The 25,257-nt window shown below is 40.5% G+C and overlaps 1 protein-coding gene across 2 annotated transcripts in view; it reads left to right on the top strand.

Annotated features, from left to right (window-relative positions):
• Window positions 1-411: 411 nt before the first annotated feature.
• LOC139262928 (rho GTPase-activating protein 26-like) overlaps window positions 412-25,257 on the top strand; it is a 257,392-nt gene continuing 232,546 nt past the window's right edge. For both annotated transcript variants that reach the window (XM_070878245.1, XM_070878243.1), the window contains exon 1: window positions 412-1,504. In XM_070878245.1, coding sequence (XP_070734346.1) covers window positions 1,351-1,504 — 154 coding nt within the window. In that variant the 5' untranslated portion in view covers window positions 412-1,350. The remainder of the gene's footprint in view (window positions 1,505-25,257) is intronic.

The raw sequence follows: 25,257 nt of genomic DNA, 5'->3' as shown, positions 1-25,257 counted from the left end.
TCTTTAATGGTGGAGCAGGCTCGAGGGGCTGAATGGCTTATCCCTGTTCCAAAAGTATGTTCCCGAGAGTGCAATCTGCATGTTTTGAAATATCTTACTTACCCAGCTGGGGGTTAAATGTGTTGTAAATCTTTTCGCGACAAAGCTGATCTGTTGAAAGTGAGACTTGCATGAGTTAATATACATTTCACAACGCGTATGAAAAATTCTGTCACCGACCCTTTAAGGTTTGGGCGCGCGCCAACAATTGCCTTCAATCTGCACAAGCCCCGCCCCCTGACCGCCGTCATAATTGACAAGAATGCGATTCAACCGAACTTGATGCCGCTGCCTCGATTGGTCCGATCTCTGATTGGCTGCTCCTTCCATCAACGCAACCGCAGCCAGCAGCTTAGGTTGTCCGGCTGACGGAAGCGCGAGCGGATCCTTCATGAAGTTTCTCAGCAGAGATGTGAAGTGATCGGAAACGGCGGCCGACTCCAGCCTGGATTGAGCAGTGTACACAGCGGGCCATCGCCAGAGGCCGGGCAGCTCTGCGGGAGATATAACAAGTTAGGAGTCCGGAGGGGGCAGTGAAAAGGCGAGCCCTCAGGAAGAGAGTCACTAGGGAGAGGGGAGGACCAAACACACACACACACACACACTAGGGGGAGGGAGACAGTCACATACACACCCATATACGAGGGTGGGGAGAGAGAGAGAGAGAGAGACAAGTCTCACACACACCAGGGGGAGGGAGACATACACACTGGAGTGAGACACATACATACACACACCCACACGAGAGAGAGAGAGACACACACACATATGTAGTAGGGTGGGGAGAGAGACACTGACTCTCACGCACACAAACCAGGGAGCGGGAAAAAAACACCGATACCAAGGTGAGGAGAGAGACAGTCTCTCCCCGCCCCCACAAACACACATCAGGGAGAGGTAGAGAGACATAAACATTAGGGTGACACACACACCAGGGGTAGAGAGAGACAGATACACACACGTACATCCACGTTAGAGAGAGAGAGAGAGCGAGAACCCCATATCCATAAGGGCGAGTGAGACAGAGAGAGAACGACACTGATTGAGCCCTGGGAAGGGCAAAGTGAGAGAGAACAGAGTGCAAGTGAACGCCCCCATCCAGGAACCGAGCGAACGAGTGCCCAGGGCCAGGCACAGAGTGAGAGAGCCTGCCCAGGAGGAGAGAGCTCAGTGGGTCATTGTGTAATTTATTCACTGGAGTCATATGCAGTGCAGTAATTCAATTTGAAAGATTGCGAGAACTATAACATTGTAGTTTGGACCCTGGTGCCTTTGAACTGCTGATTGTTAGCCTTTCTCCTGTTGGTAACCATGGGCCTACCTGCACTGGAGTTCAGTGATTGCTACTTGGACAGCCCGCAGTTCCGGGATAGAATCAAGTCTCATGAAGCAGAGCTGGAAAAAACAAACAAGTTCATTAAAGATCTGATTAAAGATGGAAAAGCATTGATTCAGGCGCTGAAAAGTAAGTTTTAAAAACCGGCATTATGTACCCGCTGGCATGAGATGGAGATGATCGTTGCTGAAATGTAATTTAAAAGGATCCTCTGTAAATTCCTGTTATAAACTTCAGGATGCTAGCTAAAAAGTGTCTCTTGATAATGGTTTCTGTTAAAGGTAGCTCAATACGTACGTTCACAATGTTGTGAAATAATCGCTTTCATTGTCTTCCTTTAAGATGTACTTATTTGATCACGGTTATGATAGTTAAAATCATTTTTTGACGGGGTGGGGGTTGTGGGAACATTCTCATTTAAAATAAGAATAAGATCATATTTAGTTCCTATAACTATTTTAAAACTTGCAGCTACTTCGACCATTGGTTGGTATTTGCTTACCAGTGTAGGGAATGCAGATTTAGTTCTATACAATACTTCCGAGTCCCAATGTGCCAGAAAGGTTGTATTTAAAATATTCTATTATGTAACCGATTATTGACAAAATGAGAAGTTGACAGCAAACCACGTTACAACACTGAAGTGCAACTTATCAGTTGCTAGAGGTATCAAAGACCAAGTCAGACAGAGAGATGCATTACTCACACTAGTTCATTTAACTACATCTGCAAAAAAAGTTAATGGTGCTTACAGTAAAAGTAATTCCTTAACATCAAGCAGCACAATCTTAAATCATCATAAACATGAATGCAATGATCACAATATATCCACATTAGGTGGATTTCATTTGGTAAGTGTAACAATTATGTTCAAGATTACAGTGTAGACTTAGTAAGGTATCTATATTTAGTGTATCACTTCTAGTATTGCAGCTGTCACTTGACGTGAGCATAAGATTATCAAACATTCTTTTTGAGTAGCAGACTGGCTCTCTGATTCATTGGGTTCTTTACCTTGGGGTTTATGTCTGTGGCAAGTCATTGTATTTTCTTCCTAACTAAGCTTACGTATATACTCTGCCTATTATACTGTACTTTGTCTCTGTTCTGACGAAAAGGCTTTTGAATTAACTGTTGCAATATACTTTACTTTCTCTACTTTGTGTTTGAATTAAAACAATTTAACTTTTCTTAAACCATGTAACTTTACAATCTTACAAACTCTCATTTTCCAAAGATCTTCTTGAGCCTTTTGATCACTTTTGAAAGCTTCCAAAGTTTTTGAAACATTTTTGAACTTCTCAGAACCTTGTTCTTGAAGTGAACAATACCTGACCTTAGGCCTATCCTCTGATTTAAAGTTGCTTAACTTGAATTATCTGTCAATTTGAATTGACATCGTTCAAAAGAGCCTCCTGTTTTATTAAAATTGCTGAATTTGTCCTACTGGATAATACCTATTGTTTCAGGGCAAAAAACAACTTTGAATTCGCAGGAGTAGACTGTGTTCCAAATTGCCACTTCCGATGAGCTGACCAATCAACGGCCAATTCGGATCTGGCAACCCTTTTTTCTAAGGTGTCGCTCAAGCAAAAGGGCATGTCTAGGAAAATGGTAACTGTCAGCCTGTGGGAACTTTAGCAAGATGAGAGTTAAAAAAGTTATACTGATCCTAGGAAGTTCAGAATGCAGTGCAGTCAGCCATAAGTCTCTAGCTGGTTTTCTCTTTTTTTCTTAAAGGTCAGTGTTTGGTCGGCTCCATCTGTTTTTTAATGTGAAGAACATCCATCCCATTAGAACATTGAAATCACTTGAGGAAATTAACTCTTTTTAGTGAAACTACAGCTTCCCTACACAAATCAGATCAAATAGTTTTTTATTCTCTAGATTAGCATTACCCTTTGTTGCAGTGTTTAAACAGAGAGCATTAACTCCATTTTTAAATGAAGATTTAATTTTAAAAAGATGAACAACCCATAGGTTTTAGACTTGATTCAGACTTCACATTTATGCAGGCCAGAGTTAAGCTTGGTTCCTTAGTTGCTAAGAGAAAAGTTAGGCAGGCAGGCAGGAATGTGCTTTGCAGTTTGAGCAGCAGTTATGTTTTTTCACTGTAAAAGCAGGGTTAAAGAGTTCTTATGTAATTGCTGAGAGAGATTCATTTTCCAGATATGCATCACCACATTGGCATCCCAGTTTTAATGGAGCTGTATGTTAAAGGTGACCAGTGGTACTTTGGGTTTCCATTTATGCTGCAGTGAATGGTCTGAGGGTATCTCCCTTTTTGTTTGAAGATCCTGTTGTATGCTACTGAACAAGTGCAAACATGAAGGCAAAAATGTTCAAACTACACTGCAGGGAGTGTCTGCAGGTGATGTGCATTGTGAAACTATAAAAATAACTTTGTAAAGGTGCTCCCTTTTAATGCTATGCTCAGAGCTGATGGTTTGAGTGCTCGTGTTGAAAAGATCTCAAAGTAAGCTTGTTTGTGGGAGCATGTGAGTTGTTACATAGTTTCAGTCTTTGATACTGGTTTCTGCAATAAAATTAACTAGTATTTAGGGCTAGGAGAATTTCCATGTGCTGCAACAAACAACCTACAGTAACTACCAGGATCTTTTAATTGTAAAATAATATGGCATTGTTACAAATTTAGGGCCTTGGCTTAAATACTCTGATATTGCTAGTTATTCCCATAAGTGGTCTGAACATTTTTTGTATAGGGGTGTGCCCATACTACCAATATCTAACTATATGATAGTCTAACCCAGGGGTACAGCAGTAGTTTCATCTTGTGATCTGAACTGGATATTTGTGTCAGTCGCACATGTGTTTCTTCATGAATTTTAAGGCAGACTGAGGAAAAACCTTGAGATGAGGCCAGGTATGAATTGTTTAGAGTGACAGTTATGACCAGATTTATTTAGTTCAATCAGTACAACTTGATTTTGTGTAATAATACAAAATAAAGAGAACACGACTCCTGCCTACATCAGTGGATCATCTTACCTGATTTAAACAAAATAACTCCTAGCTACCCTGCTGCGTGCTAAATATCTGAAACTGGCCAAACCTTGCTCTTGCAGCTTTCTGTTTAAAGCCTGACAAACTTCACAACATTCGTTGGGCCTGACTGACTTATCTCTCTCTTTTAAAAAAAAAAAAATGCCTTGTGTTCACAGTTGGAAGGCATTAGAACTTCCCTATACATTGGGTGTGAGGTGTTTATTGAATGCTGAGATAGGCTAATGAATTGCTTATTATTTATTGTCTATAATCTGAGATCAGGCTGAGCATTGCACACCTTTAATAAATGCATAATAGTGTCCAGCAGTGCCTTGATTTAAAAATTAACATCCTTGGGTTCAATTCCCTCATGTCTTGCTCCTTCCTATCTCTGTACCGCCGAGAACTCTGCATTCCTCCAACTCTGGCCTCTTGTACATCCCACGCTTCCTTTGTCCCATCATTGGTGGCCGTGTCTTCAGCTGCCTAAGCCCCAAGTTCTGTAATTCCCTCCCTAAACATCTCTGCCTCTCCATTTCTTTCTTTCCTCCTTTTAAGATGCTCCTTAAAACCTACCTCTTTGATCAAGCTTTTGGTTACCTGTCATAATGTCTCTCTTGGCTCAGTGTCAATTTTTGTCTCATTAAAAATCCTAAGAAGCCCCTTGGGATGTTTTACTACATTAAAGGTGCTATATAAATGCAGGTTGTTGCTGTCTTATGACATCATGGGTCTGAGTTTGAATTGTCAAGATTTATAGTCACCATTTAAAAGTTCAAAGTGAAATGAGTTTTAGTTGTACAGGTATTGATCTAATTCTTACTAGGTGTAAGTTCATGATACAAAATTGCCTGCAGCTTTGCATTCTTTGTCATTCTCACTCAGGCTCTAAAGATGGCTACAGTGGGAAATGGAAATGCTGTTGATGCAGTAGAGGGTGCTCATCTTGGCTTGGGCTGAAGGTATATTTTTGGAAAAGTGTAGAGGGAGCATTCCTCTGGTTTGGTTGAGTGATACTTGACCTGGGATTGCTTGATGCTCATAATGATTAATTGACAAAAATGGAAAGGTAATATTCCTTGAGCACAAAATTTGTCCCAGAGGTATAAATGGTGCATGCTCACTTTATTTTCTGATACTGACCAGTGAAAGATGCATAGTGGTTTGTTTGCTGATGTAAGTAACCTACATAATAAAAGGACATGCTTATCTGACAAGACAGTTTAACAGCTTGGTGAAGAGAAGAGAATGCAGTGAGATTTCATAGGTTACTGCTTGTTCCCCAGTCCACCATCTGATACCAATCATTCAGCAATCATTCAGTCCCTCCTCTCTAAACTTATGTTCCAAAACAACACTGTCTTGATATCTCTCTCCCTGCGTTCTAAAGCCTCAAGAAAACTTTATCACTACCCTGCAGCAGCCCCCACCCCCTCCCCTCCCCTCCCCTCCCTGGCTCAATTCCTTCATCATTCTGCTTCGTGTTCACCTCTCCATCTTGTCGAGTGCTTTGAGACGTTTGTCTTTGTGAGGAATGCCATGTAAATATAAGTTGTTGATGGTATTACCATGATTGGCTTCCACAACATATTTGAATTGTCTCATATGTTCTACTTTTCCACAAATAGTAGTTTTTTCAGTTAAATGTTGATCACTTTGCAGTTTGCATTTGAAAAGGCAACCTTATTTTCTTTTTTAATCTAAAACGACCAAGGGAGTCGAGATTGAGTGTAGTCTTCAAGTAAAGTGTTGTTGGAGAGCCAGAGGAAGGGAAATTGGACCAGGGAACACCGATGTAATTGAGGACCCATTTTAAAGTCATACATTCTACACTTTTTTTTATAATACATGGAATTTATATTTATTAAATAATAAAACAAGAATTTGAGAAAGTTGGAGTTGGTTAGAGCAAAGTGTTTCACTAGTATAGGCTGAGTTGGAAAATGCCAAACTGAGGTGCGACATCACCACAGGTGTTAGGGTATAATTGCAGTGTGACATGATTATGTGGACAGTTCCCTTATAAATGTGGGCATAGGAATTTATAATGAGGAAAAATTGGCAACAGGAAGAATGGTTTTGTTAACCAGTGGCTGCTTTTAATTTTTATATAATGTGTATGTAATATATTTGTTAATTGTATTTCTAATTCTAGCAACAGAAGAAATGTGCTCATGCTGCACAAATTCTTTGTAATGCAAACCTTTTAAATTTTTGGATGTGGGGTGTACATCAAAATGGATATTCAATACCATGGTGAAGGGGGTAAGAGTTGGATCTTTTGAGACTGCCTTTTTCACAATTAATGATTTGTGTCATGGTTTATTTGAAGAAATGGGTCATTTGTTTTTTTTTTAAAAAGACTAGTAGGAACACTAGGGTCTACATGGTACATTGGTTTCCATTATGACTATAGTTGTTTTCCTTTCACTTGACGAAAGAGCATGACAACTGTAATGCACTGCTGAACGTTCTTGAATTGTGTTGTTCACTTTCAGTGTAGTTAGAATTGATGATTCTGCTCAGTGAGTGATTTGATCATCCTATGGCTTAGTGTGGGCAGCAAAACCTAGCCATTTTCATGAAACGGGTCAAATTTATGATGACTTCTTCCACCAAAGTGATAGACATTTATCTGAAATGCCACAGAAATTTCTGTCAAACCCATACAAATCAATAAATGATATGCACCAATGATTGGCTTTTGCAGTAAGTGCGTGCAAATATGTAAGTTTCGGTGAAACTAAATCTCCATGCACGAGGCAAGCAGATCTGCAGATGATCGTACGGTGTCATCTTTCAAAATAGGGTGGCGATAGGTTTGGTGTGTTGATCTGTCAGTTATAAAAATACCTGTTTAAAATTAGAACTTCAGTAATAGAAATGAAATGGACATCTGATTCAGGTACAGAAATAACCAAGTGCAGAGCCTTCAAAAGTACCTTGCATCTGGAGAGTCCCACGCTGACTTAGACTATAGGGGCAGAGGAGGAATAGTAGCAACTTTAAACGTGTTAGGACTGCAGTAGATTTCAAAGTTTGTAACATTACGGGTTTCAAGAATAGCATGTGTTGTGAAATATTTGTACTTTTGTTAAATTAGAACCTCAATGTGACACTGTAGCATCAAGTTGGTTACCATGACTACCCATTTTCAAGTTATTTTTAAGATTGTCTACTGTAGCCACACATGGTGAACAGAATGACTCTTGTGGAGTGACTGGTTTAGGCAGCTGACATGATTTTGGACTTAATGGTTACACTAGTTGCCTGTGGAAAATCTATAGGTACAGGTTATCATTTCAAAAACAACATCTTCTAATTTCAAAATATTTGTAAATCTCCAGTAAGCTTGATTATGACAATAACCAGATTATTACAGTGCACCAGTAGAGAATTTTGAAGGCAAACCATGGTTTTTGGATTGATGTCTCCTAAATACTGTATCATGCAACACTATTTTATCAACCATCCTATAAGGAAAAAAAACTTTTGAATATGTCTCACCTTGCTAGAATTGAAGTGCAAGCCTTTTCTAACAGGCTTTGCCCTTTATAAAACCTTGCTATTAGCTGAATCCAAGCCCATCTTTGAGGGTCTAGAAGGTTATCTTTGCTGCATTCTGCAATGTCCTTTTGGGGTCTAAATATTGAGTTGTTTTTCTAATTAAATTCTTGGTAGTACTTGGTATTGGTGAGTTATATTATGTTGAATGCATAAAAAAATCTTCCTCTTTTTATCTCTGGCTTCATGCTCAGAAACTGAATTTCAGTTTCATTTCAACATGATTTTGGTCAAAATCGTGTGTGTTATAAAACCAGAGACTGTTGTCCAGTAATACTATCCTCTGTTACCCTTGCAGCAATTCCAGACTGTCTCTGCTTTGTTCAGCGTACATATTTGTGTAAAAACAAACATATCTGACGTGGCGTTTAAGGCAGCAATTAAATTTTACAAATCTGGTTAAATTCAATTCTTGCAAGTTTAATGACTTCCAAATTGATTGACTAACACATTGTCAGACAGTTCTTATCCTGTGTATATGTATTTGAAAAATATTAATGTATTAGGTCTGTTTCAAGTACTCTCAACATTGAACATCTGTGTAGTATTCTGCTTACTTCAATACATGTGAGGAATTAGTTCATTTTGTTGGTTCCAGAATTTATACCCCAAAATATATCCATCTTAATTCCCCCCTGCAAATTTTCAGAGTAAAATGATCTTTCTCCACAATAAGCATCATTAACAGGTAGTATATCCATCCCTATCATGAATTTGAGAAGTTATGCGTTAAAATGTTAGGTTTTTTCCCCCCTGGTATTCCCTTGTGAATTGGAGTTTTATAACAAGGGGTGTGTTTTCCTCAGTTTGCTAATGTTATTAAAACAGTTGGCGTGAGATTAAAGTGGGTTTCTCTACCTTCTACATCTGCCAACTTTTTTTTGCTAATGAATGGAGGAGAATATGTTAGCAAAAGTTCTGCGTTTTGGTCAAATTGAAATCACAGATACTTAAAAAGAAACAAATTCCTTTCCTCTCCTCCTCCCCCACTCCCTGTCTTCCTAATGTGACAAGCTTTCAGGATTTCTCCTGTATTGCCTTGTGTGATCGTGTAAGTTATGCAATTTATATTGTGTTTGTTCACTGAAACAGATTGTATTTTCTGTTTTAAAATAGGAGAACAATATATATGTTTGGTTGAGTGTTTTTAAAAAAAAATACATTTTAAGCTAAGACTTGTACAGGACTGAAAGGGTTTAAAGCTTATTTTAGAGGTGGTGGTGGTGGGGGGGGAGCGAATCTAGCACAATTCATGTCTCTCTTAATGCTGTTTTGTAAGGATATGAAATTGTTCCAAGTTAATAAAAATGTAGAAGCTTACTATAGTGCTGCAAAACGTGAGTATATCTTTGGCATTTGGAAGTAATAGATAATAGGCCTGAATTTGGTGAAGGCCTCAGCCCGCCCAAGTGCCGCCCAAATGGCCGTCGAGGTCCCTGCTGGTTCTTTGGGCGGGGTTTTCGTCAGCAAGGTCCCTCGAAGGTTGACAGGCGGCAAAGCAGCGCCGTACACTACCAATCTGGGTGGGAGCTGGTGGGAGCCCTCATTCTCGCGGCAAATTCACTTGCCGCCCAAGTGCCGCAGAGAATGGAGTCGGGCCCAGGGAGGGTCGAACACCTAAAAATAAAAAGCATAAAAAAAAATACATTTGATGACCTTCAGGGGACCCCATCCAGGTAAGTCCCTGTAAAGAAATACATTTAAAAAATGTCATTAACCTATTTTCCTACATCTTCACATTTACCGTTGAGGACAGAGCAGCCTGCACTCAGCGGTCCGCCGCCAGCTCCTGCCCGCATGAATCTGGCATCTCGGCGGCGGGAGTGTACTTGCGTGCATCGGCCATCTGCTGACGTCGGCGGGCGCTACCCGGCGTCTCTCCCCTCCCGCCCACTCTAGGCCATGACAAAAGTGACATTGGGCGGTTTGAGCAGAGGAATGTCGGCGGGAGTGGGCGGTGAGTGCGTCAATTTCGGGCCCAATGTCACTTTCGACCTTGCTTTAGCGACTAATGATATGTTGTTAAAAATGCATTTTCTGTTCTGAGCAAACTTTTTCTTGTGTTTATGGATCATTCTGTCAAACAGATGTTGCTCAGTTCATTGGCATTACTGGACTATTTTCTTCTCGGCCAATTATAATGGCTCACCACTGTCCTGGCTGAGATCAGCAAACTTCGCGCAGGCAGTGGTTAAGCCTGAGACCCTTATGATCTGCCGAGCCCGTTGCCACATCATGTGGTTTGTCTACTAACTGAGCCATTGGGAGAGCGTCTTGTGATTATAATTTTTAAATGCATGTTTCATCTGAAACTCTGATACTCGGGTAAGGCTCAAAATATGCAAAATGTGAGTGATTAAATCTGAGCAAAGTTGACAAACATGTCATAACATCTGTAACACTAAAGTAGCTCAGCTATCTATATTATGCTATTGTTCCTAGGTCCAGATTAAGGGTGGATTTAATTGTATTTCTTATGTGTATTAAATGGTCTAAGTGGGGGAAAAAAACATCTGTTGATGCCAAATGAGAAGTCGTTTGTTAAGTGGAATTAAGTGCTTTGTGTAAGTATTTATCAGGAGTTGACTTGTGTGAATACTTTTTGTTGGCTTTCAAAATGATTACTTGAAGATTTAATCTCCTGAAACAACTGGTTATGCAGAATCCCCTGCCCAGCATACTAATACAAGAGCTCTAGTTAAAATGCATGGCATTTCTTAGTCCTTGACAGAATATACCTTCATTGTAACACAGCCCAGTGCTGGTGGTTTCTGATGCAGTGCATTCTGTCTGGTTGTCTGATTAAAATTGGGTGGTAGTGGACACACTGCATACTGTTTTGCCAGATTGAGATTTAGCTGGATGATTGATAGAGTTGGCCTTTGGCTTTACTGTTTAGGTTTCCATTTAATCCTTTGTTTGGCAAGACTGCACAAATTAATCCATTATTCTTTGCAGAATTTTACATTGATTATTTTGAGTTGATTAATTCAACCATACCCCTAAACTGCTTGTGGTTGACTCCAGTTTAATAATTATTGTACAACAGTGATGATTACATACAACTAGTTGTCGTAAATCTGCCCCCCCCCCACCCCTCTCCTCCCAATCTCACTGTTGCTTTTTCCATTTTTTGCCCTCTGTCACCTTCACACACTTGTCGCCAGTACTGCTTTCATTTAAAAAAAAAACTTTACTTTGATTCTATGAAAGGGTGACTATTATCTAGATTTATATTTATATGGTGCGTGTATATATATATCCAGATATCATTTGATGGTCAAGGGTTGCCACCTTCTCTGAAAGCTAATGCCCATTTTTCTTTTAGGTTAAAAAAAAATAAATGGTTGCTGTTAATTGTATTCAGGTGGTGGGTATTAATTGGGGACTCTTTTGTGTTCATGTATGTGGTGAAAGCTTATCTTGAGCATGCACAGTATGTAGTGTGTACCTTTTTTGTAAATAAAGGCTTGTAAAGTGATTTTAAAAACTAGGCTCTAGTATTCTATCCTTCACCACCTGGTTATCCGACTTTTACAGTTGCTACCTGCTGTTTGCATACGGATTTTTAAACTGGGTAGGTAGTATACAATAAGGAATTGTGTTTTGGGGAAAAATTACTTGACCTAATTTAAAAGGTAAAAAAAACTTTAACTTTAACTGGAGGGAAGCTGAAAGTAATCTCGAGGATTGGTTTTGGTGAGAGTGGGAGCTGATGGAACGAGCACTGGATAGAACATTGTCGTATGCAAAATTGATGGTGGAAAATGTATTCAGTATAAATTTTACATGATTAGATATAGAAGTCTTATAAGAACATTTCTGGATGTTTATTATCTGGTCTGGCCTTTGTTACACTTGCACTGAGTTCTTGATGCTATGCTGCCCCAGGTATGTGATAACACCAACTTTACAGCACCATGTATTGACATATTTTCACTTTTTTCACTTTAGTCTTTTTTATTTCACCGAGCAAGATTTCCAGTTTATGTGAAATTTATGGGTTGTTTGTATTGTGGGCTGGTTCCAACTAGGAAGTGGATTGAGACTGCCCAGCTGATTAATGTAGAGCGCTCCTTAGTATAAATATTTCAACCTCCAATTAATTAACGGCATTACAGACCCGCCATCTTATTTGCTCCAAGTTTACAAGCCACAAATTATGGATAAATGGTCTTTAAATGAAATGTGTGTTTTTTTTGATGCAGTGGATTTTGTTCTCTTCAGAAGGAAGAGTAAGTCTTTCTGACCATCCAGTTTAATCTTTGTTATAGGTGTATTTTCAGTATTACTAAGGACAATATTTGAAGTATATCACTTAACTTGCAAGGTGACCGTAAACCTAGATTGTGGGAAACCATCTATAGCAGCCATGTTGCTCTTAGGCACTTCAATTCTATGAAGCTAAAGTGAAGTATTCCCTTTTCTTCAACATAAAATATCAGCCTTTTTGTTTCTAAAATTGTTTTTACTATTTTGCATACTGGGTGAATTACCTCTAATGAGGGGGATTGAGTGGCAATTAAATAGTAAAGAATTGTTATACAAGGCCTGTTTCCTAAGTTCCTTTTAGGAAATGGATGAGGCTTAGTGTTAATCAGTAATGTAAGGAAGGGAAAGAGGAGAAGGTTTTTATTTTGTGAAATACTTTCCTTGAAATAGAATTTTAGAAGGGAAATTTTAAATGCACTAACTTGATCTTAGCACAACAGTTGACTTCCTAAAATTGGAACTGCAATGCTAAGGCTATGCAGTGTGTGAATTTTTTATAAGAGCGTCTTGTCCCTTGGTTAAAGTGTATTCTGTGGAGTTTTTACATGGAAGCAGATAGAATGTAGCTGAGAATTGTTTCAAATCAATGCAGGTACCACTGGTTATTTTCTAAAAGAAATTGTTCTGTTCTAACGTTAGATAACAACAGAAAATGGCTAACCATGGTTTGATTTGTTTTAGGAGGATGAGAATCTTTTGTAATGAGCTTGTTTTTTCCCCCTCTTTTTTTTTTTCTCCCACTCCCTGTTCCTCACTGTGGTTTTGTAAGGGCTGACCACTCTCCCAAGTGGTGAATCTTCATGTCTAACTCTACATAGTAGCTGTTGAGACCTATTCAGGGCGAGGTGGTGGGGACAGAGATCACAGCCCAACCACATTCTGACATCACCTGGCGTTCACACACGTGCTTTGTACAGGGATATTTGAACTGTGATCAGGTGACTAACTTTTCCCCTTTCTACCCTGTAGCCCGATCGCCTGTTGTGCCTGACTTCTGGTGCTGTCTCAGTTGAGATCAACATAGTGATTTTTATGGGTCTTACAAATTCTGAACAGTTTACACACACAAATATGAACTGAACAGTGAAGGTTTTGGTGTGGCTCCACCTGAACCACTGGTATTGTGGGTAGACTGCGACCCCGTGTGATGTTCGCAGTATCTTTCCTCATGAAGCTGTATCGCTTATATGAGGAACTAAGCTCCGATTTAGCATGCTTTCTTATTTTGATATGGAAAAATACAAAATAATGTCCCAAAGATAACAAACTATTTTCTTGGCCTATAAAAATAACACATTCTTGCTCATTGTTCATGAGTATTCTGTTTGAGCCTAAAATAGATTCTTGCGAATGAGATGATAACAAAATACATTTTATTCTAATGTAGGTGAAGCAAAATCTTTTTGGTAATGGAGTACCCTAAGCATGTGATCACTCTCTCAAAACATTAATGCTTTAGTAATTTGAGACTTTTCAATCTGGGAAACGTTTGTCATCAATGGGTGACACTATCAGGAACTGTTCAAAGACTGTCGTTCACATCTGGGTAAATGGCATGCAAGTTCAACACTGCAACAGAATTTCAGTGAGTTTGGTTTTGAGTTCAGAGAATTGTAGGGGGAGAGGAGGAAGCTTATTTATCCCACAGGCATATTTTAGATACATTTATGAAGGGAGACTGTTGCCAGGGAGAACTTACATGACAATTTAGATATTTGTCATTTAGAGCAATCTGTTTTTATCTGGATAAGCTGAGAGCATATTTTCTTTAAAAATCATTAGTATCTGTGTTCTTGATGTTTGTATTAGATAATGCCTTGTTTCAGTTTTATTGTTGGGTGAGAGATTAATTTCAAGGGATGAGCTTTAATTGTCATCATTTGCAGCACCACCAATTGTATGCCATTTTAATTTGCAAGATTCCCCACAGTTGATCTGTGGTCCTGTTAATTTGGACCCTTTTTTTAATCTAACTGAATATTGCCCTTTTCTTGTCCATTACTGTTATATTTGACTCTTCAGTATTCTTTTCTAGTATAATGTTGAGCCTAACTATGTTGTAGTTTCTATTTCCCGCATTTTCAACACTTCATTTCCCAGATCTTAAGCAAACAATGCTTCATTTGTTATTGGACTAGAAACATACAGGTCTAGGTAGCAGTCATGGATGCATTCTGAAAATTGTTCCCCACTTTGACCACATGCATCACCTTTATTCCAGTCTATAATTGGGATAGGTAATATCACCTAATTATTGCTCTCTGAACCCTCAGAAAATCTCTCCCACTATTCATGTCCACAGTTTGTTGATCTGCATTACGTACCAAGGAGTGTACCATTTCCCTTCTTATTCCTTAACTGTATCCATATGGATTCTGTCTTAATGCAACTGCCAAGAACATTGTTATATTCTAGTGCTGTGATGGAATCCTTTACTAATGCAGTCACCCCATCACACATTTTATCCTTCTCTGTTTCCTGAAAATGTTCTAGTCAGTACTGTATTAAGTCCCCAGTCCTGCTTAAACTACGTTTCTGTCATTGTTACATTATCATACCCTGCTAGAGCTTGAGAGCTGCAGTTTAGACATAACTGGTAAACAGTAATAGCATTACCCACTAGGAAGTCAGTGACTGCCTGGGATCCCTTCGTGAAATCCAAATTTGAAAACTTAGATGGTGGATAATAATGCATCTGATGAAAAGTCATTGACCTGAAACGTTAACTCTGTTTATCTCTCCACAGATGCTGCCTGACCTGCTGAGTATTTTCAGCATTTTCTGATTTTATTTAAGGGATGTCTGCTGGCCTTGACCTACAGTGTAAATTCCACTAATCTGTGATCCTGTGATGAAATAGTAATTGAGTGGTACAGGGCAGACCTGAAATATTGCAGTATATTGGTCGTTGTACTTTTGACCTATTGTGTGCAACAATGTTGGTCAGAGAAGAAATCCATTTGATTCACATCTGAATATTCTTCTCTTTCTCTTCTTTCCCTCCAACCTTCCAAAAGACCATCTTTGTTTTGATGATACCAAATTTGTTTTGAGTGGAGCAGTTTCCAATTATATAGTGTTTTCCCTCGCCACCCCCCCCCCCCCCCCACCTCACCTCCAGGGTCGACAAATCTAGAACTTTATTTTTTTTTTGCATTGCTGAAATTTAACACTGGTCCTTGAGACCAAAATGGCTAAATCTTACAGCACAAAATGATTGTATGCATTCTGACACTGACCTCTACGTTTCATTCTTCACTTGTTTAGATAAGCTTCCTGTGTAGGCTTTTTGCACATCTTTTGGCAAATTTTATGTGTGTGTATATTTTAGTTTCAGCAGTTTTGGCAGGCCATTGCCTCTGACAGCTATGGTTCTGCTGTTGAATATTCATGCAGTCTTAATTTTGAATTGTGCTACAGCCTCGTAGTCTATCATAAATCTTCCTTAATGATACAGTAACACATTGTACAGTAATGCCCAGAATGTTATTGGCCTATTCACTAGGGAGAATTGGCAGAGGTTCATTTTGCTTTCTTAATTTTTCTTTTGTTTAAAGGAATAAATACCCTATGGTCCATCCAGCCTGTCCCACACAGTTGCGATACCCCATACATTACAATATATACACTCTTCACCCCACCCAAAAACCATGTGAGCCAGATTGGGTTTTCTGACCTTCAATTCAAATCAATGAAGTACAGTCAGTGGGGATCCCCTTGTTTGAACTGCTGTTACATCAGCGAGCTGTCCAAGCAGCCAATCAAAAGGCAGAATTTTCACACCGTGAACAAGGAAGTGAGTAAGCTCTTAAAATGCTAACTTTTAAAAAATGTTAAAGAGCAAACAAAGATTGGGGCTCTCATGGGGAAAAGGCAAACCTGAAATAATGATGGATAAACTTAAAAAAAATTGTACATTTTTTTTTCTGAAAGATTTATTAAAAATGGACAAATTTCGCACTGCACAAAATTAAAAATTAGTTTTCCAGGCCCTTAATATTTGTTTAGCAGTAATAACGCTGTCAGTGCCTCAGTTGCACCTAATTCTTTTGGGTCTAACTTTTAGTGGGGAATTTATCAGCGTAATTACAGCAGAAGAGCTGAAGGTTTAGTCAGTTTCCCTGATTTGGATGATTACACAGATTGCTGACTCTAGGATTTCCGCGCACACCTGCGCATGCACCAAATTCCGAAGTTATGGTCGGTTTCAAAAGCAGAATGATGGCAAACTTGAGAAACTTATGGGATTTAAAAGCCGACAAATCCCCTGGAGCTGACGGCCTACATCCTACGGTTCTAAAAAAGGTGACTGCAGAGATAGTGGATGCATTGGCTGTGATCTTCCAAAATTCCCTAGATTCTAGAATGGTCCCAGCAGATTGGAAGGTAGAAAATTTAACCCCACTATTCAAGAAAGGAGGGAGAGAGAAAACAGGGAACTACAGATACAGACCAGTTCGTCTGACATCAATTATCGGGAAAATACTGGAATCCATTATCAAGGAAGTGGTAACAAGGCACATAGAAAATCATAATATGATTAGGCAGAGTCAGCATGGTTTTATGAAAGGGAAATTGTGTTTAACAAATGTATTCATTTTTTGAGGATGTAACGAGCAGGGTAGATAAAGGGGAACCAGTGGATGTAGTATATTTGGATTTCCAAAAGGCATTTGATAAGGTGCCATATAAAAGGTTGCTGTACAAGATAAGGCTCATGGGGTTGGGGGTAATATATTAGCATGGATAGAGGATTGGGTAACGGACAGAGAGTAGGGATAGATAAATGGGTCATTTTCCAGTTGGCAGGCTGTAATTAGTGGGGTGCTGCAAGGGTTAGTGCTTGGGCATCAGTTATTTACAATCTATATTAATGACTTGGATGAAGGGACCGAATATAATGTATCCCGGTTTTCTGATGGTACAAAACTAGGTGGGAAAGTAAGCTGAGGAGAACACAAAGAGCCCGAAAAGGGATATAGACAGGTTAAGTGAGTGGGCAATATTGTGTCAGATGGAGGAAATGTGAGGTTATTCACTTTGGTAGGAAGAATAGAAAAAGTGAATAATTTTTAAATGGTGAGAAACTAATAAATATTAGTGTTTGGAGATTTATGTGTCCTCATACAGGAAACAGACATTTAGCATGTAGGTACAGCAAGCAATTAGGAAGGCAAATGGCGTGTTGGCCTTTATTGCAAGGGGGTTGGAGTGCAAGAGTAAGGAAGTCTTGCTACAATTGTACATGGCTCTGGTGAGACCACACCTAGAGTCCTGTGCGCAGTTTTGGTCTCCTTATGAGGTTCACTAGACTGATCCCTGAGCTAAGAGGGTTGTCCTATGAGGAGAGACTGAGTAGCTTGAGCCTGTCTGTACTCTCGAGTTTAGAAGAATGAGAGGTGATTTCATTGAAACATGTAAGATTCTGAGGGGGATTGACAGGGTAGATGCTGAGAGGTTGTTTCTCCTGGCCGGAGGCGTCTAGAACTAGAGGGCATAGACTCAGGATAAGGGGCTGGCCATTTAAGACTCCGATGAGGAATTTCTTCACTCAGATGGTTGTGAATTTTTGGAATTTTCTACTGCAAAGTGCTGTGGATGCTGAGTCCTTGTATAGTCAAGGCTGAGATAGATAGATTTTTGGACTCGAGGGGAATCAAGGGATATGGAGATAAGGTGGGAAAGTTTAATTGAGGTCGAAGATCAGCCATGATATTGAATGGCGGAGCAGGCTCAAAGGTCCATATGTCTACTCCTGCTCCTGATCCTTATGTTCTTATGGAATTTTACATAAAAATGAGGTACCATTTGACGCACCGGCTTGAATTATGCTTCCTGTTTCATTCAGCAACACTGTCAAACTCTGCAGCCCAGATTATCTTGCTGCCTTCCCTAAATATGATAGAAGGGGATTGATGGCATTTGTGGGGAAGAGAATCAGAAATAGCTTTCATGTCCTCAGGACATTCCGAAGTGCTTCACAATCAATTAATTACTTTTGAAGTGTAGTTACTGTTGTTATGCAGGCAAACCTAGTAGCCTATTTGTACACAGTAAGGTCCCACAATAACACAAAATAAATGACCAGTTAATCTGTTTTGGCATTGTTGGTTGAGAGATAAATGTTGGCTGGGATACTTCAAAGGACTACCCACGTCCTCTTTTTAGATAGCGCCACTGGAACATTAGTGACCATTGGAATAGCTAAAAGGAGCCACAGTTTAATGTCTCATTTGTAAGACCACAATCGTTCAGTGTTGCGCTGAAGTGTCAGTCTAGATTATATATCCTGCATTAGGGTTTGAACCACTAGGTTCTGACCGCAACTACTAAGCCAAACTGACAATGAAGCAATTTACTTTAGGTTTTTATTACTACTCTTGAAACATCTGTATCCTGTTGCATAAATTTTTTGTTGAAACTATATACAGGGTTAGAAATTCGTCTTTTGGCCATAGCGGTATTTTTAGGTATTTATCGCTAACAATACCACTAATCACACCACCATTTTTTAAAGGTTTAAGTTTCGTTAAAAGATGCGCCTAGTAGTAAAAAATCAGCGTTACACAAGGATTCGCAGCGGAAACCGCGATCCTCGCCAACTTTAGTCCGAGGCCGATTACCGCTGCGAGTTGGGCCTAAGGAGGGGGGAAAACACAAAAAAAATTGCAAAAAATAAAAAATTTCCACATTTACAAAATCCTTAACTAAATAATCGCTGCAAAAAAAGAATGTAAAATAAAAACTTTTAACTTGCCTTTTTTGCAGGTACCACCATTTTTGGAGCTGTAACGCAAGTTTTTCTTGGGCGTTTTTTTCCGCCCAGAATACGGGTGCGCCAAACGTCCAAACAACAGCAATAGCGGTATTAACAGTCTTGCACACCGGTGGTCTGTTTTTCAGAGGTATTTCAAAACCACCGGCGTAAGACTTTGGCGAAACTAGCGGATCACCGTTTTTCGTCAAAAATGGCGCAATATCGCCGAAAAAACAGGCGCAAAGTTGGTGAATTTCCAGCATATATATGTCTTCATATGTCTTCCTATCTTGCGTATTCAGAGGTTAATATTCTGAAAGTTAGGAAACTAACCCTGGTAACCTGTTACTGAAAGTTGTCTTCTTCATATAATCCCAGTGTCCATTTTGAGAACTGGGCACCAACTACTGAATTTTATTGATCTACACGTGCAGTAGAAACCAGTATTGTGTATCCAGTTCTGATAGAGTCAATACCTAAATGTTACTCCATCTATTTTCATTATGAATGCTGATGAACTTCCTGTGTATTTGCAGTATTTTCCATTTCTATTTCTCATTTGCATCTTTCTTTTTTATTTCCAGTATAGTTTTTGCCAGAGTAATGACATAATGTAGCAAGTTGCAGTTTGTGATCATTTATAATCCTAGGTGTAATTTACCCAGGCAATTGTGTATATGAGGTCTGTATTCAAGTGGTCCATGTAAAACGATCTGCTAGCATAATTTTGTACCTCCGTGTATAATCTAATATTTGAAAAATATTTTCTAACCAAACTTAAGGTTTTAAACCGTACATATATTGCTTATGAGCTACAGTTTATCCTCCACTAAATTTTATAAAAATAATTATATTTAGGCAAGTTTTGAATAGCGACCTATCCTTTTAGCTTTTGACTTTTGATAGTTAAATAATGCTTTTATTAACCTGGTACACGACGACAAACGAGCCAAAGGTAGGCAGCGGAAACATTACAAGGACACCCTCAAAGCCTCCTTGATAAGGTGCGACATCCCCACGGACAGCTGGGAGTCCCTGGCCAAAGGCCGCCCTAAGTGGAGAAGGTGCATCCGGGAGGGTGCTGAGCACCTCAAGTCTCAACGCCGAGAGCATGCAGAAATCAAGCGCAGGCAGTGCAAAGAGCATGCGGCAAACCTGTCCCACCCACCCCTTCCCTCAACGACTATCTGTTCCACTTGTGACAGAGTCTGTGGCTCTCGTACTGGACTGTTCAGCCACCAAAGAACTCACTTCAGGAGTGGAGGCAAGTCTTCATCGATTCCGAGGGGCTGCCTATGATGACTGATTTTAGTAGTACGATCTAAGTTGGTTGTAAATGATTTAGAACTGTTGCAATTCCTGCTTAAAAGGCCAAGTGCAAGTCGCACTCAATTCTCTGATCGAAGCTCATTTGGATGAGCCTAGCCATGACATGAATGATGGGATAGGAAAATTGCATGCAAGTTCATTTTAAAGACGTGAGGACAATTTAAAGGTGAAGGCAATGACAAAGGCAAAACACAAATTGAGCCAGCTTTTGGAGAGCCTTTTGGTATCTCAACATGTCCGCAACCTCTGCCCAGGCTAAAGTGGCTCAGGGTTAAGCAGATAAAGGAAAGGGTAGTGTGGGTCCAGGTGCAAGTCTGCACACAAGTGAGCTGCCCAGCACCTGACTTTCTATTTGGCTGCTGCACTCTTGCTGTGCTGCATGAGTACTTGCCAGGACAGTTGCCCTCTGTGCCACCATACCAATAAGTCGGCTTGCAGAATATCTGGAAGGAGGTGAACCTTTATAATCCCTGCATGTGCTAGCTCTCTGCTGCCTAGTAGCCATCAATGTCTGAGATAGCATATGATGACACAACTTTCCATCTGCATTTCTCTTGACCCAGATCCTAAATGGGAAACTCCCTATGCATCAGCCCCCTGCTCCCCCCATTGCTAATCACTGATAGGTGTGCTGTGGCCTGCAGAAATGGTTGATAGCTGCAGTGCTGATCACCCTGGTCTGCCTTATTTTTTGCAATGACATGAAAAATATGCCATACTGTGATTAAGGGCTTCTGAAGAATCATCCAGCCTCACAGTTAGTCAGGTACTTAAATATTGTAGTGATGTCACTAGGAATCTGCTGGAGCTACTTCTTTTTAGAAGTAGAGCCTTGACTGGCACTAAATCTGTGAAAGTGAGATAATTTTATCTCTTGGGTTTTGCAGTAAGGCTTGGAGTACCTCTTAGGCAGTCTAAACTGTCTGACATCCCTTGTTGGGTCTTTTTTCTTCTTTAGGACATGTTAGGTTGTTGGTGCCAGGAAAGGAAGCTGGGAACAAAAAATAACAATTGGGGACAAGTGGCTTAAAGGATTATGAAAGCCTAAATGCAAAAGTAAACCCAAAAGAGGCTCCAAAATGGCTAAAAATAAAAAATAAAACTTTCCTGTTAAATTTGGTGCCCTTTAAATGACCTTCCACCTGAAGATCCTTGTAACAACTCTGGCTGCAGCTTTTTCTGGGCAAGTGTTGTGGACTTGGCATCCAACACACCTTCTGACAGTTGCTTTCCACAATACCATTTGAATAAGCTAATAAAGCCCCTGCCTACTTCAGACGGGAGCTTCTGACACTTAACCCAAATTCGACAGGAAGTCGTGTGAAAATCCAGTGGATTGATTTTTACCTGAACCCTCAACAATGTCCAGACCGTTGTTGTATGGCTAGAGTATCCCAACATGCAGGTTGTGTAAGGCTACAGTTACTTTTTAAAATCTCAACCATTCTTTATAAAGAAAGAAAGACTTGCATGTTTATAGCCAGTGAAGTTCACATTGTTTGTAAACCACTTTGAGTGTGCATTCCAGGATCTAAAAGTCTCAATAGTGTAATGTTAAATTTGTACTTTCCATAATTTGAGTATGAACTGTTTAATATAATTAATAACTTTGTACCCATGTATATATACTTACTTGACAGTGCACAGGAATAGACCTGGTGGACTTTTCCTTTTTTAATAGGTGCCATTTGTGGTGTATGTGAATACACTTTGGACTTTTCCCAAATCACCTTCGTGAGCGTGTTTGTTGCAAACAGTGCATATGTCAAGCATTCTTCAGCTCACCTTGTGAAGGATGCAGAGTACAAGTTTATTTACACTCCTAAAAAAAAATTTGCTTTTTAGAGCATAAGAACACAAGAAATAAGAGCAGGAGTAGTAGGCCATATGGCCCCTCGAGCCTGCTCCGCCATTTAATATGATCATGGCTGATCCGATCAGGGACTCGGGTCCACTTCCCTGCCCGCTCTCCATAACCTCTTATCCCCTTATCGTTTAAGAAACTGTCTATTTCTGTCTTAACTTTATTCAATGTCCTAGCTTCCACAGCTCTCTGAGGCAGAGAATTCCACAGATCCACAACCCTCTGAAGAAATTTCTCCTCATCTCAGTTTTAAATGGGCGGCCCCTTATTCTAAGATTATGCCCTCTAGTTCTAGTCTCCCCCATCAGTGGAAACATCCTCTCTGCACCCACCTTGTCAAGTCCCCTCATAATCTTTTACGTTTCAATAAGATCACCTCTCATTCTTCTGAATTCCAATGAGCAGAGGCCCAACCTACTCAACCTTTCTTCATAAGTCAATCCCCTCATCTCTGGAATCAACCTTGGAAACCAAAACTGCACGCAGTATTCCAGGTGTGGCCTCACCAATACCCTGTACAACTGTAGCAAGACTTCCCTGCTTTTTTCTGCCAAAGTGCATCCAACATTATACTCTATCTGCCAAATTTTTGCCACTCACTTAGCCTGTCTGTCCTTTTGCAGATTTTGTGTGTCCTCCTCACACATTGCTTTTCCTCCCATCTTTGTATCGTCAGCAAACTTGGCTACGTTACACTCAGTCCCTTCTTCCATGTTATTTTTGTAAATAGTTGGGGTCCCAGCACTGATTCCTGCGGCACCCCACTAGTTACTGGTTGCCAACCAGAGAATTAACCATTTATCTCTACTCTGTTTTCTGTTTGTTAGCCAATCCTCTATCCATGCTAATATATTCCCCCCAACCCCATGAACTTTTATCTTGTGCAATAACCTTTTATGTGGCACCTTGTCAAATGCCTTCTGGAAGTCCAAATACACCACATCCACTGGTTCCCCTTTATCCACCCTGTTCGTGACAAACGCAAAGAATTCTAGCAAATTTGTCAAACTTGACCCAGCTTGAAGTCATATGCAAACAAAAATGTAGTATATGCACATGAAATGTTCTATTTTCAGTTGAGAATCAGCAAACAGTACGTGTATGGTATTTTAGATCCTGGAATGCACACTCAAAGTGGTTTACATGTATACATGATCATACATGATCTTGCAAATATTGATGCAGAAAGTTGAAGCTTACACTACCGTACCCTGACAGCAGAGCTGTCTCCCTTTTATACTCAAAATATCCCATTAGACATTGGGGGGCTGAAATTGCCAGTTAGCGCTGACAATAACGGTGTACTAAAGAGTTAGTGTACGAGCACGGCGGTCATATCGACCCGTGCGGATCTGACCCTGGGGCTCTGCCAGCGAAAAGTAGCTTGCGTTGCGCCCTGCGAATAGCACATCATCATCATACATCATCCCCGTGCTTACCGACCCCTTATCGCCCCACGCCGGCTCCTTTGCGCCCCTCTGGGGAAAGTGCCCCGCGGGATGCGAGTTTGGTGCAAGAAGCTGTGGTGCCCCAGGCGTCCTTAAAAGGGAGGTCGTCATCATCATAGGTGGTCCCTCGAACGAGGATGACTTGCTTCCACATGAGTTCATTGATGTTTCAATGAAGGACCCGATATTCCAGTCCTGAACTCCAGCTGAAAGGGTGGAAGATGCTTGTGCGTGGATTTCTTTTAATGTGTGGTGACCATTGCACATCAGCCACCACACGGGCTTGACAGATCTAGGCCTTTATCCAGTGGCAACGGTTAACCAGGACGACTGGAGACCTGCTCTGCTGCATGGACCTAGTGCGCGCACACATCGCAATATGTGCTGCCCCATGGCCCTCGGTTCTTCTGGGCCAGCTCGCGCTGGAGGTTGTAATGGTAAACGGGAGGTGATAGTACGGTGGCCACCTTTTCTCTGTTGGCCGACTTTTCAGTCGGCCCGACAGTGGCAGCCGTTGGTGTGGCCGGGCCACACTGGCCTGGCTGACACCCTCCCAGGTGGCACAGTGGGCACCTGCGACCCACGTGAACACCGCACGAATGCTCCGTTAGCGCAACAACAATTTGTTTTGCTCAAAGAGCCCAAATCCGTGCGAGTGCCTGCGCTTCCCACGCCGGTGCGAAAAAAATAACTAATTTGAATCATGTGCTCCAAACCCAACACAGGACAAATTTGATCCCTGGATGTTTGGTTCTGATTAAAATTTTACAACCAAAATATATCTGGTCGAATAATCTTCAGACATTTGTGAAAAAGTAACAAGTGTCTTAAGTCCGAAGTGGAAGGTACTGTCCTGTCAACCAATCAAAAATCTAAAACTGTTTTTTTTCCACATTTATTGGTCAAGGTTTCCACATTTGTGCTGTCCTGCCCATAATTTTCCACCCATTAATATGATTGGGCTGAAATTTGCAGGCTAGCAAGCACAGAAGTGAAAACTCAGGTTATGATGTTTACTGCTTTCAATCGAATCATTTCACACGTGAAATGAAGAGAATTTTTTTTTGCATGCAACCTCCAATTATTGAATCTCATCTCACTGATTTCTATTTCCACTCTTCCACCGTGTGTCTCATTGGGGAGGTTTCCAGGAGATGTTCCCATTGGCAGAAGGGTCGCGAATCAGAGGATGCAGATTTAAGGTGATTGGCAGAAGAGCCAAAGGCGATATTAGGAAAAACTTTTTTTACACAGCGAGTGGTTAGGATCTGGAATGCACTGCCTGAGAGGGTGGTGGAAGCAGATTCAGTTGTGGCGTTCAAAAAGGAGTTGGGTAAGTACCCGAAGGGAAAAAAAATTGCAGAGCTTCGGGGAAAGGGCGGGAGAGTGGGACTAGCTGAAGTGCTCTTGCAGACAGCTGGCACAGGCTCGATGGGCCGAATGGCTTCCTTCAGTGCTGTAACCATTCTATAATTCTATGACTTTCCAACTGGTGTGTTTATCTGCTCTCCTGGGTGGGACAGGTTTGACACACGCTCTTTCCGCTGCCTGTGCTTGATTTCTGCATGCTCTCAGCAATGAGACTCAAGATGCTCAGCGCCCTTCCGGATGCACTTCCTCCACTTAGGGCAGTCTTTGGCCA

Source organism: Pristiophorus japonicus, chromosome 4 (genome assembly GCF_044704955.1).
Source record: "Pristiophorus japonicus isolate sPriJap1 chromosome 4, sPriJap1.hap1, whole genome shotgun sequence".
In the NCBI taxonomy this organism is placed as follows: domain Eukaryota; kingdom Metazoa; phylum Chordata; class Chondrichthyes; family Pristiophoridae; genus Pristiophorus; species Pristiophorus japonicus.
Note: the sequence above shows the minus strand (reverse complement) of the source record. Positions and strands in the feature narration are given on the sequence as shown.